General features: G+C 38.7%; 1 protein-coding gene across 4 annotated transcripts in view; it reads left to right on the top strand.

Moving 5' to 3' along the window:
* GRB14 (growth factor receptor bound protein 14) overlaps window positions 1–17,326 on the top strand; it is a 178,101-nt gene that overhangs the window by 120,269 nt on the left and 40,506 nt on the right. For all 4 annotated transcript variants that reach the window (XM_007183191.1, XM_007183190.1, XM_007183189.3 and 1 more), the window contains one exon: window positions 8,245–8,401. In XM_007183191.1, the coding sequence (XP_007183253.1) occupies window positions 8,245–8,401 (157 nt within the window). The remainder of the gene's footprint in view (window positions 1–8,244; window positions 8,402–17,326) is intronic.

Genomic DNA, 17,326 nt, shown 5'->3' with positions numbered 1-17,326 from the left:
CGCGCACCGCAATGAAGAGTGGCCCCCACTTGCCGCAACTAGAGAAAGCCCTCGCACAGAAACGAAGACCCAACACAGCCATAAATAAATAAATAAATAAATAAATTAAAAAAAAGAGCATTTCTGCTAAAAAAAAAAAAAGTTGAAAGGGGACACATGGATATGAAATGGACCTGTTTATGTCAATCAATTCCTGTAATTCTGATATTGGTGACAATATCTATTTTGAGTTAATGAACATGTACTGCTAATGCTCAAATAAAATATGTAGTTGAATATCTCTTTCAATGGAGATAATTTGACTCCCTACGACCTGATTTCTCTAAACTATGTACTGTTTTGCTCTTAATAAATATTTGACAGCTAACAAAATAATGAAGGATAGCAATATGGAAGCAACAGCTTTTCTTGGGCTGTTAGGATCTTTGGGAACAGTCTTTGTTTTTAAATATAACATTTTGTTAGAGGTTTGGAATAAGTAATAATGAATATATTATTTGCCATTTCCCTTCAAGGGAACATATTGAGTTGCTTAATTCAAAACATCTAAGACTGTCTCCTCTTATCTTAGGAGACTACATTCCTTATTTAGAAGAACATAAAAATCCAGGGCTGCTCTGACCTCTATATAAAAATATTTCACTGATTTAGGTACATTGCCTATCTGTTAAAAATAATGGAGAAAAAAATCTGAAACATTAAAAGATAGCTTTATAATCTTACTGTACTTGGATGATAAAATTTTAAAGAGTGGTAGAAATAAGCTTTACTTTGGGACCTGGTTGAAATCAAATTTCTATGGGCCTTGTTTCTTATTTTCTATTAATTACATATAAACAACATATATAATTAATAGATATAATAAATGCATTTATTTTTCTGTTGAAAAGTTATGTACTTTTCATTGTGATAAGATCTTGGTATTTAATGGTGTTTAAATTATTTTAAATTAAATATTAATTAATAAGAATTAATATTTAATTAAATATTAAATGTGATATTTAAATGTAGTTAATCTAAAAATCAAATTTAAATTCTCCCCAAATAGAAACTTTGACACCGAAGATAACCATGCCCAACCGTCTTTTTCCTTCTCTTTTGCTCTTTCTTTCTTCTTTTTCTAAAAAGAAGTCTCTCACTTCATCCTATGGATTCTTGCTCATATAGTTATGCTTAATCTGTGCTTGTTTTTTACCTGCTGAATAATTATCCCATTTTGCCTCCTTTCTTCTCTGAAGGAACAAAGGATAAGCGATTAAGTAGCTAGTTACTTACCAATGGGTCCAATGCCCCTTTCTGCTCTATGGCATTGCCAAATGACCAGATGACAACCCTGGGTTTTTTTTCACATATTCTAGGATGAACCCAGTTTGGAAAGGAATGAGGCATCCCATTCCATCACTTTCTTGGGTCTGCAGGAAGGAGGAGAAAGGCTGACCGCTTAGCCTCTGCCCAGTGCTTTCCTGAAGCTTTCCACATAATCTGTTCTGAGAATCAGAATTTCCGGGGATTATAGCAGATGAATACTATGTGTGCTTTGGGGAGAAAGCAATACATATTGAACTGATTTTCAAATTCAAGCTCTGTGTTTTCAGAAATGGCCTTTGTCTTATATTTTAAATAGTTCATCTCTTTTAGTCCCTTGGCTTTAGGGGCCTCAAACTTCTTTTCTGAAAAGTTAACCATTTCTTGCTCTGTGTGTTTCAACATTGTTGTGTCTACTGCTTTCAAAATGAGTTATGTTAATTTTTTAATCTCTTGCCTCCACTTACTTTTTATGGAGGGCAGCCTAAGGGAGTTGAGGTATAAAGTATATAAACTGCCTTGATAAGGATGTCAGCCAAAACAGAGATCTGCTCCACCCACATTCCAGCATATTCTCTGCAGGGGCTACTACTGTGTCTTTATATTACATTTTCATTGCTAGATGCCATGTGCTCCCGGCACAGTTTTTGAAGCTGTAAACCACTCTAAAGGCCAAGGTTGCTCTGATTGTCAGGATTACAGTGACACTGAGGGCTTCCTCAACACAGCCTGTGTGTACACTGTTGGCTGTCCTTGGGAGCTCTCTCTGTTCCTGCTGGTGGGATGTTATAGACAGATCTTATCAATGCATATCTTTCTTGCTAATCAAGTGTGTCTGCTCATTGATGAGACAAAGAAAGTTCCTATTCTTCTTTAGGGTCCAGGCAGGATTTCTTCCTGCTGGCATACAATTGCAAATGATCTCATGGATCAATTGATACGAATTCTTCTTACCCTAGTTTTTACTTTATATAGCAAGGTGGGGATTTGGGCCACTGAACTGGGAATTTATAATATCCCTTTATTAAATAGCATGATTATATGACCTTCAGATCTCTTTTTACCTTTCAGTATGTAGAGGAAACAGGATACCACTATTTTACTCTAATGATTCTTTTTTTTTTTTAATAAGATTAACGAATTATTTATTTATTTATTTAATTTTGGCTGTGTTGGGTCTTCGTTTCTGTGCGAGGGCTTTCTCCAGTTGCGGCAAGTGGGGGCCACTCTTCATCGCGGCGCGCGGGCCTCTCACTATCGCGGCCTCTCTTGTTGCGGAGCACAGGCTGCAGACGCGCAGGCTCAGTAATTGTGGCTCACGGGCCTAGTTGCTCCGCGGCATGTGGGATCTTCCCAGACCAGGGCTCGAACCCGTGTCCCCTGCATTAGCAGGCAGATTCTCAACCACTGCGCCACCAGGGAAGCCCCTACTCTAATGATTCTTAAGAGCAGCCCTGCCATTTGGTTTTTACATGATCACAAAAGTTTGTACCTTAGTTTTAATCCGTACTCGTCTTCTATCAATATCTTTACTTATGACTTGACTTTTTTTCTTAAACAGGAAGGTTTAGTATAGTAATATTTTTGGCATATTCAACTCTACTAGAGAGTTAAGGCTTAGATTATCTTTCCCTTTTTCATATATTTCAAGGAGAAATAAATAGAAATAAAAATGAGATTTTTTAACAAAGGCTCCCCATCAGTAGTGTAAGGAATTTTTCATAAGTACTGAATAAATCTGAGAGATGACAGGGACTTACTGCTGTGGAAGATCAACCAAAATAAATTTTTATCGTTCGTAGATGAATGTGTATTTTGGACAAATGTCAGCATTAAATGAGATTATTTTTTTAAGAAGAAGAGTTTGAAATGGAGCTCAAACAAAAGTAGTGTTTTTCTCCTAACAGGTGTTATTAATTTAAAAAATGAGTACATGCACTTATTCCAGAAATTTAAGTTAGCCTCGGCCTTCTAAATTTATGTGTCTCGGTTCTTGGCAACTTATTTCTTTCAAATTTGCAGCAAAATCAACTGAAGAGATTAATGGCATTTCTGATTGGTTAGGTATCTTTTTCATTTTCCCCAACTTTACCTCTTGCTCTATTCTTGCCCTCTTCTTGAATTTGCCTTAGACTTCAGAATGTCTCCAGATTTTCATTTGTTAATTCCTCTGATATAAAAATTAGAGCATGAAAAATAAGAGGCATGCTTCTGGTACCCCAGATGATGGGCATTTATTGTAAGAAAGCATGGGGTAGTCAGGAAGTCTCGGGAACCTGTCCCGTGGCCACCAGGTCATTCCCAACCCCCTGTTTCCTGGCGTGGAATGAGCAGTGGCCCCTGAGGGCCCTGAAATGGCAGCTCATCATTGCTCTGCATGAAGGAGCAGCCCCAGGGTCGGATCTTCTTTTCCTCTCAGGACTGGTTGTCTTCATGTTGCTTTTGGCAAGAGCACCCACCAGTGTTTGACCCAATCAGTGTTAGCCTCAGCAGCATGGTGGACAGCATTTCTTAGCATCTCAGCAATTGCCTGGCACTGGGATTTGTCTGAAGGCACTGAAGGCACAAACTTAAAAACAATAGCCTACCCAGATGCAATCATGGGAAACACTGAGATTCCAAAGAGATCTTGGGATCTTCATGAACCACATGTGTTAACCAAAAAATGAAGGAATTGAAGTGAGAGCTCAGACACTTGCACCTGATTTTGGCAGTGTATTTTCATAGCCTTTTTCATATGACTTCACAGCTGCCTCAATGACTTCAAAACTCAGAACTGCCTGCTAATGGCAATATTAAGTCAATTCTTACCTAGGATTATTTATAAGAAAAATTGTATATCTGTTGCTCTTTGAGAAGCATTTTAATTTCCTGAGCATTAAAATTTAATCAATCATATACTTTGTGACAGAAGAGATTTTTAAATTAAAATTTACAAATACGTATTGAGTACCTGTTATGTGCAAAACATTTTGGTAGGCTTTGCAGGGGTACAAAGTTCATTTGTTCCAAAGATCTTTATTAAGCCATACATTGGCTTGGGCTAGGTCCCTGGGATATCATGTCAAATGGTGAGTAAATGTAGATTTTCCTCAAAGGAGCTTACTCGTGCAGTTGAGGAGAAAGATATTACAAAGTAAGAGCTCTAAGAGGGGCACATTATAAAGCATTACAAGTAGAACATTACAAAGTAAGAGCTCTAAGAGGGGCACATTATAAAGCCATGGGCAGTCAGGGGAGACTTTCTGGAGGAGGTGCTGTGGGAACTGGGGCCAAATGATAAGTAGGAATTTGCCAAATAAAGCATGTTTTTGGTGGCTGGGGCAAAGATTTCAGGTAGAGGATACCCCTTGAGCAAATAGAAAGAAGAGGTTGCAAATGTTTATCATATTTGGCTAAGGTCAGAGTGACCTGTTCCATAGGCTGATTTGCTGGGGAGTGTGCATGCTGTGTGCGTGCTGAAGAGTTTGGGCTTTATTCCATGGGGCCCCACTTCCCTGGTTCTCTATCTCACTTTATCTTTCAGACTTTCTTGCCTCTAACTCACCATTAAATATTGCAATTTCTCAGGGTTCAGCCCTAGATTCTTTCTTTTCTCATGCTTCTTCCTTTTCTCCCTTGTCAGATATATCCATATCCACAAGTTTACCACCTATAAGCTCAATGATTCTTAAGTCAATTCTGAACTTAGGATCGTACATCCCTGTTACTGCTGTCATGCTTACCACTTCATCTCCCTCAGGACCATGCTTCCTGTTTGCTGCTCCTGCCGTCCCTGACTCCTCTAAATCCTTAGAATCTGCCAAGTTTCTTCTTGCCCCACGGACTTTGCATGGCTTCGGTTCCCTTAGCTTGAAATGCTCTTACCCTCTCTTTGCCTAGCTACTGCCCACTCCTTCTTCAGGTCTTGGCCTGAATATCACTTTTTCATGATATCTTTCAGGTCTCTCCTAACCCCCATTATATGATGTAGTAACATACTGAATTTTTATGTCCTACTTTGTGACTATTGTTTTTAATACTGCTTTCCCCACTATGCTTTAGCTCTCTGAGGGCAACAACCAACTCTATGACAGCCTTATATATATATATATTTATGTATGTATATATATATATATATAAATATATATATATATTTATATATATATATTTTTTAAAGGGAACTTTATTTTTATTTATTATTTATTTATTTTTGGCTGCGTTGGGTCTTCGTTGCTGCAAGTGGGCTTTCTTTAGTTGAGGCGAGCGGGGGCTACTCTTAGTTGCAGTGCGCGGGCTTCTCATTGCGGTGGCTTCTCTTGTTGCGGAGCACAGGCTCTAGGCACGCGGGCTTCAGTAGTTGTGGCATGTAGGCTCAGTAGTTGTGGCTTGTGGGCTCTAGAGCACAGGCTCTGTAGTTGTGGCGCACGGGCTTAGTTGCTCTGCGGCATGTGGGATCTTCCCAGACCAGGGCTCGAACCCGTGTCCCCTGCATTGGCAGGCGGATTCTTAACCACTGCACCACCAGGGAAGCCCAATGACAGACTTATACTAAAACACTTAGCAAAGGATGTACGCTTTGCATGGGATCTTAATAAACACAATGAGCTGCTTGAGTTAGGACAACGAGGAGCCATTGAAGAATTTTAGAAGAATGACCTCATATGATTGGCTATTAGAAAGTTTATTCCCCTAGCAGTATGGAGAAAGAGTTGGAGAAGATCTTTGGCTAGAACAAGAGATATAAGCAGGTGGATATTACCACTAGAAACTTACAGCCTCATGGCACACATATGATTAAAAAACACAATTCAAGTATTCCTTGGTCCAGGGGCCCAATGGTATTCTCAGGGCCCTTTTCATCTCTTGGCATGGTTTACTCCATGTGGGCCCCATTTTCCCACAGTCTTTCTCTTCATGAACAGTAGCAGCTTCACCCTACACCTACCCAGTGGAAAAGAGGGCTCAGTTTATGGTTATGTGAACAGATGTCTAGATTGGCCCTGACTGACTCTGATTAGGTCATGTGCCCATCTCTGAAATAGTCACTGTTGCCAGAGGGATTCTGGGTGTTGATTGATCAATCTGGATAACATCTGTGCAGAGCTGAGGCAGTCATGCACTGGTAAACTGGCTATAAAAATAATTTTTTTTAAAAAAAGGCCTTATTTGTAGCATTTGCCAGTTTCTTTGGTGTACTCCCACCATGGCTGATTTCAAGATGCCTGGCTTGCAGAGTTCCTGAATGTTTAACAGTCACCCCTTGCAAGCCAGTTCCAGCAGCTCCACTATACCATCACTGAGCTAAAAGTAAAGCTGCCAGAATCACAAAGACTAATGGTGAGAGAGGGAGTGGGTCTCTAAAAGACAATCAGAATGCTCTTAGAAGAGGGGTAGGTGCCTGGTAGCCAGTCCAACAAATAAGCCTGCACTCTACTGCGTAACTTATACTTTGGTGTCATGATCTTATTTTACTGAGGAATTTTTTTTAAAGTCCTTATATTATTTCCTTGAATAACATTTTTAAGTACCTTATAATATTCCATTTTGTGAAAGTACTATAGTTTACCATTCTTTTGTTGTTGTATATTTAGGTTGATAGAATTATACATAATGCTTTGCTGGATATGTCTATGCCTAAAGCTATTTTCCACATTTAGGACAGATTTATTGAGATAGTTTGCCTAAGTGAAATTACTGAGTCAAAGGAATGGACCTTTTAATGCTTTCGATAAATACTTTCCAACAGGTGTACAAAATAGTTTTACCAATTTATGTCACTCCTGTCATTGTAAGAGAGCAACTATTTCATTCCACTTCATTCCACTGTCATTACACATAATTAGAAAAATAATCGATAGAGAATTGGTACATCATTTTAATTTTCATTTGTTTGAATTACTGAAAATGTTTAAATGTCTATATTTTTATAAGGTGTATTTCTTATATTGAATTTTCTTACAATTTCCTACTTCTGTGTGTGTTGATCTTACTATACTATTTTCATAGGTATTTAGCTTATTATAATTATTTTAATTTATATATGACATACCACAGTTAGTAGTGGAAATTCTAGCACATAGCACAACTTGGTAAATGTTGAGGGGAGTGTTGTATATGAAACTCTCTACCTCGGTATGATTTGGGGTGACATTAGCTGCTGTAGTAGATAAATAAAAAATCACAGTGAGTTAACAAACTAAAAGTTTATTTCTTGCTCACATCAAAGTTACATGTGGGCATTCCTAGTTGGGCACCTTCCATGTGGTCATTCAGAGACAAAGCCTCCTTCTGTCCCATGGCTCTGCTCTCCTCGTTACGTCTTTGTCATCATTCCCATTCAGTGAGAGGCTGGCGTAAGAGAATGGATGACAGTATGTGGGAAATTTTTATGGATTAGGTCTGGAGGTGCAACACTGCATGTGCTTACATCTCATTGACTAAAACTCAATCCCATGGACACAACTAATTGCAAGGGAGAAAAGAAAAAGGATTTGGTGAACATCTAGCCAGTCTTTGCCAAAATTTCTATAACCTGAAATAGAGAAATCTTTATATTCTATTTACTGCTGTTACAAAATGTATATCTGGGAATAAATCCCCCATGTTACTTGGATTATTTACAGATTTAAATATGGAGTGGAAAATTTAAAATATTGATAAGAGATATGTAGCTTTTTAGTAGATCAGAGTGGTGGGAAATGACATTGAATGGTCATTGAATGGCCTCCAGTTTAGACACTGAAGAGAAGAGATTGGAAGTTGTCAGACAGAGTGACTTTGACACATATTATAAACAAGTCTTGGATGGGCAACATTTACTCCATGCATAAGAAAATTAGATGTAAAACAAACTGTATAAGGAATTTGTAATTAGCTCAACAGATAAGTTTGATGACTTATTAGAATGATATTTTTAAGAGACTATTTTAGCTCATTTTTTAATTTCTACCTACACAGGTAATTAAAGTATACAGTGAAGATGAAACCAGCAGGGCTTTAGAGGTACCCAGTGACATAACTGCCCGAGATGTTTGCCAGCTGTTGATCCTGAAGAATCATTACATTGATGACCACAGCTGGACCCTTTTTGAGCACCTGCCTCACATAGGTCTAGGTAAGGATACAAAATCATAGTCATATCATTGCTTTTCTGTCCCTTATAGTTTGATCATATGGCAAAGGTTTTCTTCACTTGTAGAAAAATAGAGGACAATTATGAATAGTCCTTTTCTTTGTTTTTTATTTTTGGTGTTGGTAGTTGAGAGAAAAATAAAGTAGCACAAAATGGAAATAAGAATAAAAATATTACAAATTTACCACCCTTCATGGTTTAAATAATGATGTGTGGAGATTTGGGAGCTAAACCATAGAGTCTAAACTGATGGAAAGATACATTTCATAATAATCTTTAGTAGCACAATGAACATTTTTTGAGAGGTCAATAAAATATGCTGTTATTTGGACTACTTTTTGAATTGATTGTAGTGCAGACATGAGAAATATCCACAGTGGTAGTTCTCTTTATGGGACTGTACACCCTAAATTTTTCTTGAAGAATGAGTAATCCTTCACATTTTAAAGTCATAAACATAAAAAATAATCGTATTTATTTGCAGTTGGAAATATATCTCTGTATTGTGAACTGTAGAGGCTTTTCCCCCTCATATCTTTTGATAAGTTATAAAGAATTTTCATTCTTCTGCTAGCGTGGGACAGAATTTGGCGACAATTTTGTCTCCCCTTTCTTATTTTTACAGATACTGCTGTTAAAAAACATGTCCCCATAATAGGTAGATGAGAAAGGAAGGAGTTTGTTATGGCAGTGCCATTTGATTCTTTGAATTTTGTATTAGTTTCCCTTGGCTGCTGTAACAAATTAGCATAATCTCAGTGGCTTAAAACAACCGAAGTTTATTCCGTTACATTTCTGGAGGCCAGAAGTCTGAAATCAGTACCAATGGATTAAAATGAAGGTATCTTCAGGGATGAGCTTCCTCTGGAGGTTCAAGGAGAGAATCCATTTCCTGCCTCTTCTAGCTTCTAGTGGCTGCTGGCATGCCTTGGCTATGGCTGCATCACTCTAATCTCTACCTCCATGGTCACACTGTGTTCTCTTCTGTCTGTGTGCAGTCTCCCTCTACCTCGCTCTCTTATAAGATAGTAGCATGTATGCTTTATCCAGAATAATCCAGGATAATCACTTCATTTCAAGATCCTTAAATCAATGATATCTGCAAAGTTTTGTTTTGTTTTTATTTTTTTACCATGTAAGGTAACATTCACAGGTTTCAGGGATTAAGATGTAGATATCTTTAGGGGGCTATTATTTAGCCTACCATCAACTCCTTTGCATTGTATGTCAAACAACTTTTAGTAATAAACAACTTGTTCAAAATTATTTTAAATAAGTTGTCAATGACAGGACAATTTGTCCCTTCAACTTGTTTAAAGAATTGAGAATTTTATACCTAGTCATGAGAGTCATTCACTTTCTTGCAAAGCTAGCTACCAATATATAAAAATTTTCCTTCGTTTGATACATAGAGGGTTTACACCTCAGAGCAGCGTACCAAAGTAAGGTTCAGTTCGGATGAGAAGTTTGCCTTTGTCTTATGAAATGCAATAAAGGTGATGTTGGCAGAAAAGGTATGTTCTTAGGAGGATCCGTTTTTAAAAGATTCTGGAAAATGGTTCATTTAAAGTCCCTTGCATTCCCTGAACCATTCAGAAGTGTCTATAGTACTTCCAATTTGAAGACTGCTGTCCAAGGATGTGTCAGGACCTCAGGAAAAGGACAGAGGGAAGCCTGCGGAAAAGAAGTTTAGATAGTTCGACAGTCTCCACAGGGATTCTGAACCTCAACCCACCCTCCCACCCCCTGTTTGATAGTTGATGAGCTACAGCATGTCAGCTGATCTCCACAGCTGAGCATGTACCTTCCAAGAAAACTTGAATTCTGAAGGTATGCTATACTGGTCCGTGTGACTTGCTGTCTCACCCTCGTAGGGCAGAAAAAGTTCAACATATATTTTCTTCATTGCCATTTGTGACTAATTTAACTTCTATTCATGATCATTACTCTCAGAAGTATGGTGTTAACTCTCAACAGATACCTGCCGTAATTCCAAACTATTTTGTTTGCTTATGCTTCTAGAAATAGAGCTCTCAATTAGTATAATATATAATTACAGTATTTTATACTCTTAAAATTTTCTTTTGGAAAGAGTTTAAAAGTCATTAAACATCTTTTGCAGTTATAGTCACTACAATTTATCCCTAACAAAGAGCTTGAAGTTCAGTAATAAAATCTACTTTATAAATCAAGAAGCAGTTTTCACAGAGACCGCGGCAAGTCATGTGAGGAATAAAAAGATTTGTGCAAGTCTTTTAATGTAGAAGCTTAAAATGGAACATTGAGAATTAATTTGAGCTACATGCTAAATTTAAACTTTTAGGCATTGAATAGAAATATATTTCTCCACTACTGTATTTTCTGGAAACTGCTGAAATAAAATCAAAGATGTGAGAATATTGTCTCATGGCTTCATTAACCATGCATTAGACCAAAGCTTATGAGAAAGAAATTTAGTTCCAGAGCTTTTTTGTGTTCTTTTTTTTCCTCTTTGTTTTTACTCAGATAAAAACTTAATACAGTAGAAAAATTGCAGACACTAATGCTACCCAAATACTAATGTATATTAGATTTGCCATCTTCCGTTCCTTTTTAAAAAAAATCTGCTGCTTTATTTCTGTAAGGATACACTGAGATGTTAGATGATAAGAGTTAATGAATATCCAACTAAACTCTTGAGAAACAGTTTTTATTCTTTTTCTTTCTTCTACTTCTTTAACAATATAACCAGAGAATAACATCTTAAGATGCTGTGGTCTTCCTCAGCATCAAATGCAAAACCAGTGTGTCTTTAAATTTTATTTGTGTGTGTGTAGCTTATAAATACTCTTGTAGTAGCTATTCAACCTAAGAGTAGTATTCAGGAACATTTTTGCTATTTGCATATTAAAATGAATGAAAAGAACTAGAGTGGGGTGTTTCTGCCCCTTAAATATGCTGTGCAGCTGCCGGATGCCCTTTGTCAATAGAATGAAGCACTGACATATTCAACTGCAAATCTTCTTTTAGTGGTGATGACGTAAAGAACCAAAGGACAAATCATTTGAGAAAACTTTGGTGACCAGCTAGTGAGCTCTGCATGTTGTTCAGGAGACATTCTTGACCTCTCTTTGATTAAAATGATGAGTTTTCAATGAATAGAATTCTAAAAGTGAAGAGGTGGTCTATTATTTAAAAAAAAATATTTTTAATACAAAAATAATTCAGCTCACTGTAAAAAACAAATAAATATGTCAGGAATTAAACAATACTATCCATTATTTTACAACGCTGAGATAACTTTCTTTAGTGTCTCTATTTTAACATAATCTCTAGCCTATGAGTTCACTTGTGTAGACTACCTTCTTTTATGTATGTGTGCATTTTTAAAAAATACTGATTATTTTTAGTTTTTTTTTTCCCTTTCCACCTTACAGATTCCACAAATACTAGGAACTCCCCCTGCCTTTCCCTGTTGCTTTCCTCCAATAGTTTACCAAATATCTGTTGACTATTTTGCACCAAGCCTGTTTTGTGTGTGGATCCTGGGAGTGCAGTATGAACACAGTAGACAAAAAGCAATGCCCTCATGAGTTTGCATTCTAGTGGGAAGAGAAAGACAAAAGATACATGACTAAAATGTGCAATCTCTTAGGTGGTGATTAGCACTGGGGAGAAAAGGAAGGCAGGGAAAGGGGTAGGGAGTCCGGGGCTGGTTGGGAGATGCACTTTAAGTAGATCAGGGAAGGTGTCCCTGACAGCGTGATGTTTGAGTAGAGGTCTGAAGCAGACAGGAGCAGGTCTTGCACTTAAATAGAAGATTGTTCTAGAAGGAGGGAACATCAAGCGGGAAGGCCTGGACGTGGCAATGTGCTTGTGTTCAGGAAACAGGACTTAGGGAGTCAGTAAGGTGGAAAGGGACTGCACAGAGCTACCGCAGAGCCAGCTCATGTGGGGTCTCCCAGGCCATGGAGGGGACTGGACTTTTACACTGAGTGAGGGAAAAAGTAACTGTAGGTCTCTTCGTCAGAGAGCAGTATGATGTGACTTAGTTTTAAAGTCTACTACTAAGAAGACCTGAACGCAAGTTGTTTTTCTTTTTTTTTGTATAGGTTTTTTTAAAATTTATTTATTTATTTTTGGCTGTGTTGGGTCTTCGTTTCTGTGCAAGGGCTTTCTGTAGTGGGGCGAGCGGGGGCCACTCTTCATCGCGGTGCGCAGGCCTCTCACTATCGTGGCCTCTCTTGTTGCGGAGCACAGGCTCCAGACGCGCAGGCTCAGTAGTTGTGGCTCACGGGCCCAGTTGCTCCGCGGCATGTGGGATCTTCCCAGACCAGGGCTCGAACCCGTGTCCCCTGCATTGGCAGGCAGATTCTCAACCACTGCGCCACCAGGGAAGCCCCCCGAACGCAAATTTTGACCATTTGGAGGCTAAGCAACTTCGTTTTGCTTTTACATCAAATTATCTGTGGCTTCCGGGCTTGATCCTTGCCCATCTCTCATTTCTGCCAGTCGCGCATGCCACAGTGTACCATCTTCATGTCATGGTCTGCACATGTACGAGGCTTAGTGTTTGTGAGATCCTGAAGCCTTGTAGGCAAGAATATTGTGACTTAGGAGATAGATGAGAGTAGGGAGTTTTCTGCACTCTAGTTCACTTTCATATCCCAGATAAGCTTAGGAAAGTTTCAGAGACATGCTATGTGGTTAATAGATGTGCTACTGTTGTTGTGTGTGATCCATTAAAACACACCACAAATTACTGAAGTCAGAAGGAGGAGCACATGACATTCAAAATATGGTAGGGTTATGGAATTCAAAGTCTGTTTTCAGAATGACACTTTGTGCTGCAAAGAAACCTCCAATTTTATTGGTATTTTTAATATGAATGCATATGTGTGATAGCTACTATTAATGTGCATCTTATGTGTTCAGGGCCCCTACTTAGAGGTTTCACATTCATCTTGATAGACACTCTCAATATTTAGCCTTATAGCAACCCCACAATGTACATTTATTTCATCTCCATTTTACACATAAGAATACAAAGAATCGGTGATTAAAAATACCTGGCCCAGAGTCAACCTTGCACAAATCTAGGTACCTGTCAGATTCTCAAGTGTATGCATTTTCTGTGGAAACAAGTTTGTTATTTCCTCACCTCACTAGGTCAGGCCAGTGTTTTTGGGATTCTGTGGTTGGTTTGTCTCTCTCACTCTCCATCTGCATCTCTCATGCATGCTATAAATACAAATTTAAATTCTGAAACCTCAAGAACATTTTCAGACAAACCTAGGTAGTACTGAAATTATTGGAATCAAACTGAGCCAGCCTGGTCCACTTCATAGCAGAGCCAGCTATTTATCTTGGCTGAGCGAGAGGATCACTTTGGAAATGGCCTGTTGTTGAATTTATACACATTGTGAATGGTAATATGACATTTGGAGCTTTGAATATGATATCAATATTTCATATCCTCTGTCCATAGTTATTAATATATGCTACCAAGAATTTTCATAGGTAGCGTAAATCATGGAAGGCAGCTAAATATCTTGATTTTGTTACAAATTGCTTATTTGCCTGATTTTGGGTCGTGTTATTATGAGTTTCTAGTAGTACATACAGCTTTATAAGACATTGGATTTAAAATATCAGTGTATCAACATATTTCCCCTTCTCTAATGATATAACAACCCGTTTTGTAACTGGTGTGTTTTACTTCACAGCCACTGGATGTCACTATAGTTCCCCAGATGGAGTCCCCTGCCTTTATAATTATTGTAAGAGGATGGTGGGGGGGTGGGGGAAACTTCAGTTTTAAGTCTTCTGGAACTTAATGGGATCCATGTTTGCCTTGCTCCCATTTTGATTCCTAATTGAAGCCATGGTATGAAGCAGCGGCAATTAACACAATACCTCAAGCGCATACCTGTAGATTCCTCGGGAAGTGGAATTAATTGTATTTTAGTGTCATTGCTAGGGACCGCTGAGATTTCTATTGTGAGTATCATTGTGGAGTGGCTTTAATAAGCAAAATGAATGACTGCAGGCTTTTAATGAAACCATTTTTATGTGTGCAGCTATACCCACATGATCTCTTTAAGACTGAAGCAATGCACAGCAGTGGTGAGGGAACACTTCACAGCCGCCTGCTTTGAAGCTGCTCCTTCACTTTTTTCTTCTTTGCAAAAGAAACACAAGTGTTTTTTCTGTTGTCTGGCATTGATACTGATATGTAGTTGTACTTTCTGTGCTGTTTGGAACCTACCAGCCATCAGAGTTGTGACCACCCTCGTCACCAGCGGAAATAATTGTGGAACCTTTAGGACATGTGTGCTTCCTTCTTTATCGAGACTTATGTAGCCCTGACCTGAGGGTTAAGGCGACATGTGCTCTGGTAGCACACTAAGGCTGGAGATGGGAAATGTGAAGCCGGCAAAGAGTGCTCATAACTAAATCTGCCTTGTGGTCCAGCTGATTTTTCCTTTTCAGTATTCTCATAGCCTGAGTTCAGCTCTCATCATCCTCTCTTCTCAGGAATTCCTTTAGCCTTACAGTTGGTCCTTCCTCTTGCCTCTGGTCATACCAAAGTTATTCATCTGAGTGCAGACCTTGATTCACCTTGCCTTAGGGTCCAACGTCCTTTGCAGGGCTTGTAGTACCTGTGACCTGACTACCCTTCCTACCTCAAGCCTTGTGTCTTGCACCTCCCTCCTCTAAGTTTATACATTAGAGAACTGCCTGTAGTCACCGGCATTTCTACTCCTTGGGTTCCTTGCTCATGCTGTTAAGATTCTCAGGAAGCCCTTTCTCACCCATCTTTACCTGGCTAACTGCTATGCATCTTCCAAGGCTTACTTGGAATGTCAGTTAAAAATAGCAATAGAGTATGACTGTATAATAACTGCTAGCCATTTCCTAAAAATTCTTATGAAGACAGAGATGGAACCCCTCAGCTGTCCAAGCTGACTGACAGCTAACCTAGTGCCACGGTCTGGGGAGAGGAGAGATAGAAGAGCAGTTGGAGGCATCCCACGCTCAGTCTTATGAAGTAGGGTCACCCTTTCCATTTGAGAGCAGGTAGGGAAACATACCTGTCTCTCTCATATGCCTGGGTGCAGACTTTGGCTGCTCAGAAGCTAGTTGTTTTTTGAGACAATTGGCATACTTGCTGGCACTACCTTTTCTCCTACATCCATTAGGCAATTACAACCTCCCCCCAAACACCCCCCCCCCCAAAAAAATAGAGTGGTGCAGAAAGCACTAGGAGTGACAGAGGTGAATTGTGTCCTGGGAGGTGAGGCTCCCACAAGTACACACTATAGGCGGGTGTGGAGAACAAGCAAATCTGGATAAGAAACAGATTTAAGGCTGTTCAAGCAGGATTATTTTACAGTATCAATTAATGAGAAAAATAAAACCTAATGCTATTATAATAGGGGAATGTTGTAAATTACAGTGTATTAATAGGATGTAAGTTATGCTGCTTTTAATCATGTTTTTGGAGCTTTTCCTTTGAAGACTGATGTGGACAAATGTAAGATTGTTAACAGTGATTGAATAAAATGTATATTTTTCACAGCATTTAGGAAACATTGTATATATGTTTATATGTGTACAGTGTTTTCTAAATGCTGTGAAAAATATATACACATAAACTCACATAGTCCCAAAGAAAAAGCCAATAATGTAATGTTAAGTGCTTATTCCTGACTGACAGTTTTAAAGATGGATTGTGATTTTCGGCTGTGTTTTTCAAATTTTCTGTAATGGAAATGTATTATTTTAGTAATCAGGGATAAAAAAGAAATAAACACAATTTTTAAAACTTATTAAGAGATTTTAAAGACTTAGTTCAGACAACTTCCTGAAGCCCCAAGTTGGATCAAGTACCCATCTTCTACACTGCTATAATATTTTCTGCAACTGTCTTAATAGTAATCATATTATTAAAAGTAGTCCATAATTCCATAAGCAATGGAACTCTCTGTATATGTACATCTTTGTAACCCAGGGTCTAGGACAAATAAATGGCTTTTGAACTCAGGTATACTAAACTGTAAGTTGTTATATCAAGTAGTTCAAAGGATGGGTTACAAAGTACATAGAAGGAAGAGACTTGAAAAAGAAGCCAAAGAAATCACATGCCATGCCCAGATGGAAATTTACTCTGAGTCCTTGAAGGGTTCATTGGATAACTTAGAATTCATGGAAGCTGTTTCTAAGCTCTTCAGGTATTAACAGTCAGCTTGAGATAATATATATGCAAACATTTTGTGGAAAAATAAAGCTTTCTATGAATACAAGTTGTGATCATTGAGTCTGAGTTAATATGAGGACTGTTTCACTCTGTTGAAGAATGATCCACAAGGCCTTTATACCCATCAGCTTTAGTGTCAAGATTTTCATATTAATGCACTTGGGAAGCTGAATCGGGCAGTGGCAATTTTCCGGGGAATCTTGCTGGTATTACGTAGTTTTCTTAGGTTAAGGAACCTTTTAGAAATTGAGCCTTGCTTTATTCTTTGCTTCTCCAGTTTTTGTTTTGCTTGGTCAGAGGCTGTTCATTTTTTTTTTTTTTTTTTTTTTTTTTAATTTTTATTTATTTATTTATTTATTTATTTATTTATTTATTTATTAATTATTTTTGGCTGTGCTGGGTCTTTGGTTCGTGCGAGGGCTTTCTCCAGTTGCGGCAAGTGGGGGCCACTCTTCATCGCGGTGCGGGGACCGCTCTTCATCGCGGTGCGCGGGCCTTTCACTATCGCGGCCCCTCCCGTCGCGGGGCACAGGCTCCAGAAGCGCAGGCTCAGCAGCCGTGGCTCACGGGCCCAGCCGCTCCGCGGCATGTGGGATCCTCCCAGACCAGGGCTCGAACCCATGTCTCCTGCATTAGCAGGCAGATTCTCAACCACTGCGCCACCAGGG

The sequence above is a fragment of the Balaenoptera acutorostrata genome, chromosome 8 (assembly GCF_949987535.1).
Source record: "Balaenoptera acutorostrata chromosome 8, mBalAcu1.1, whole genome shotgun sequence".
Taxonomy (NCBI): Eukaryota; Metazoa; Chordata; class Mammalia; order Artiodactyla; family Balaenopteridae; genus Balaenoptera; species Balaenoptera acutorostrata.
The sequence above is the reverse complement of the archived record's forward strand: the minus strand, read 5'-3'. Positions and strand labels throughout refer to the sequence as shown.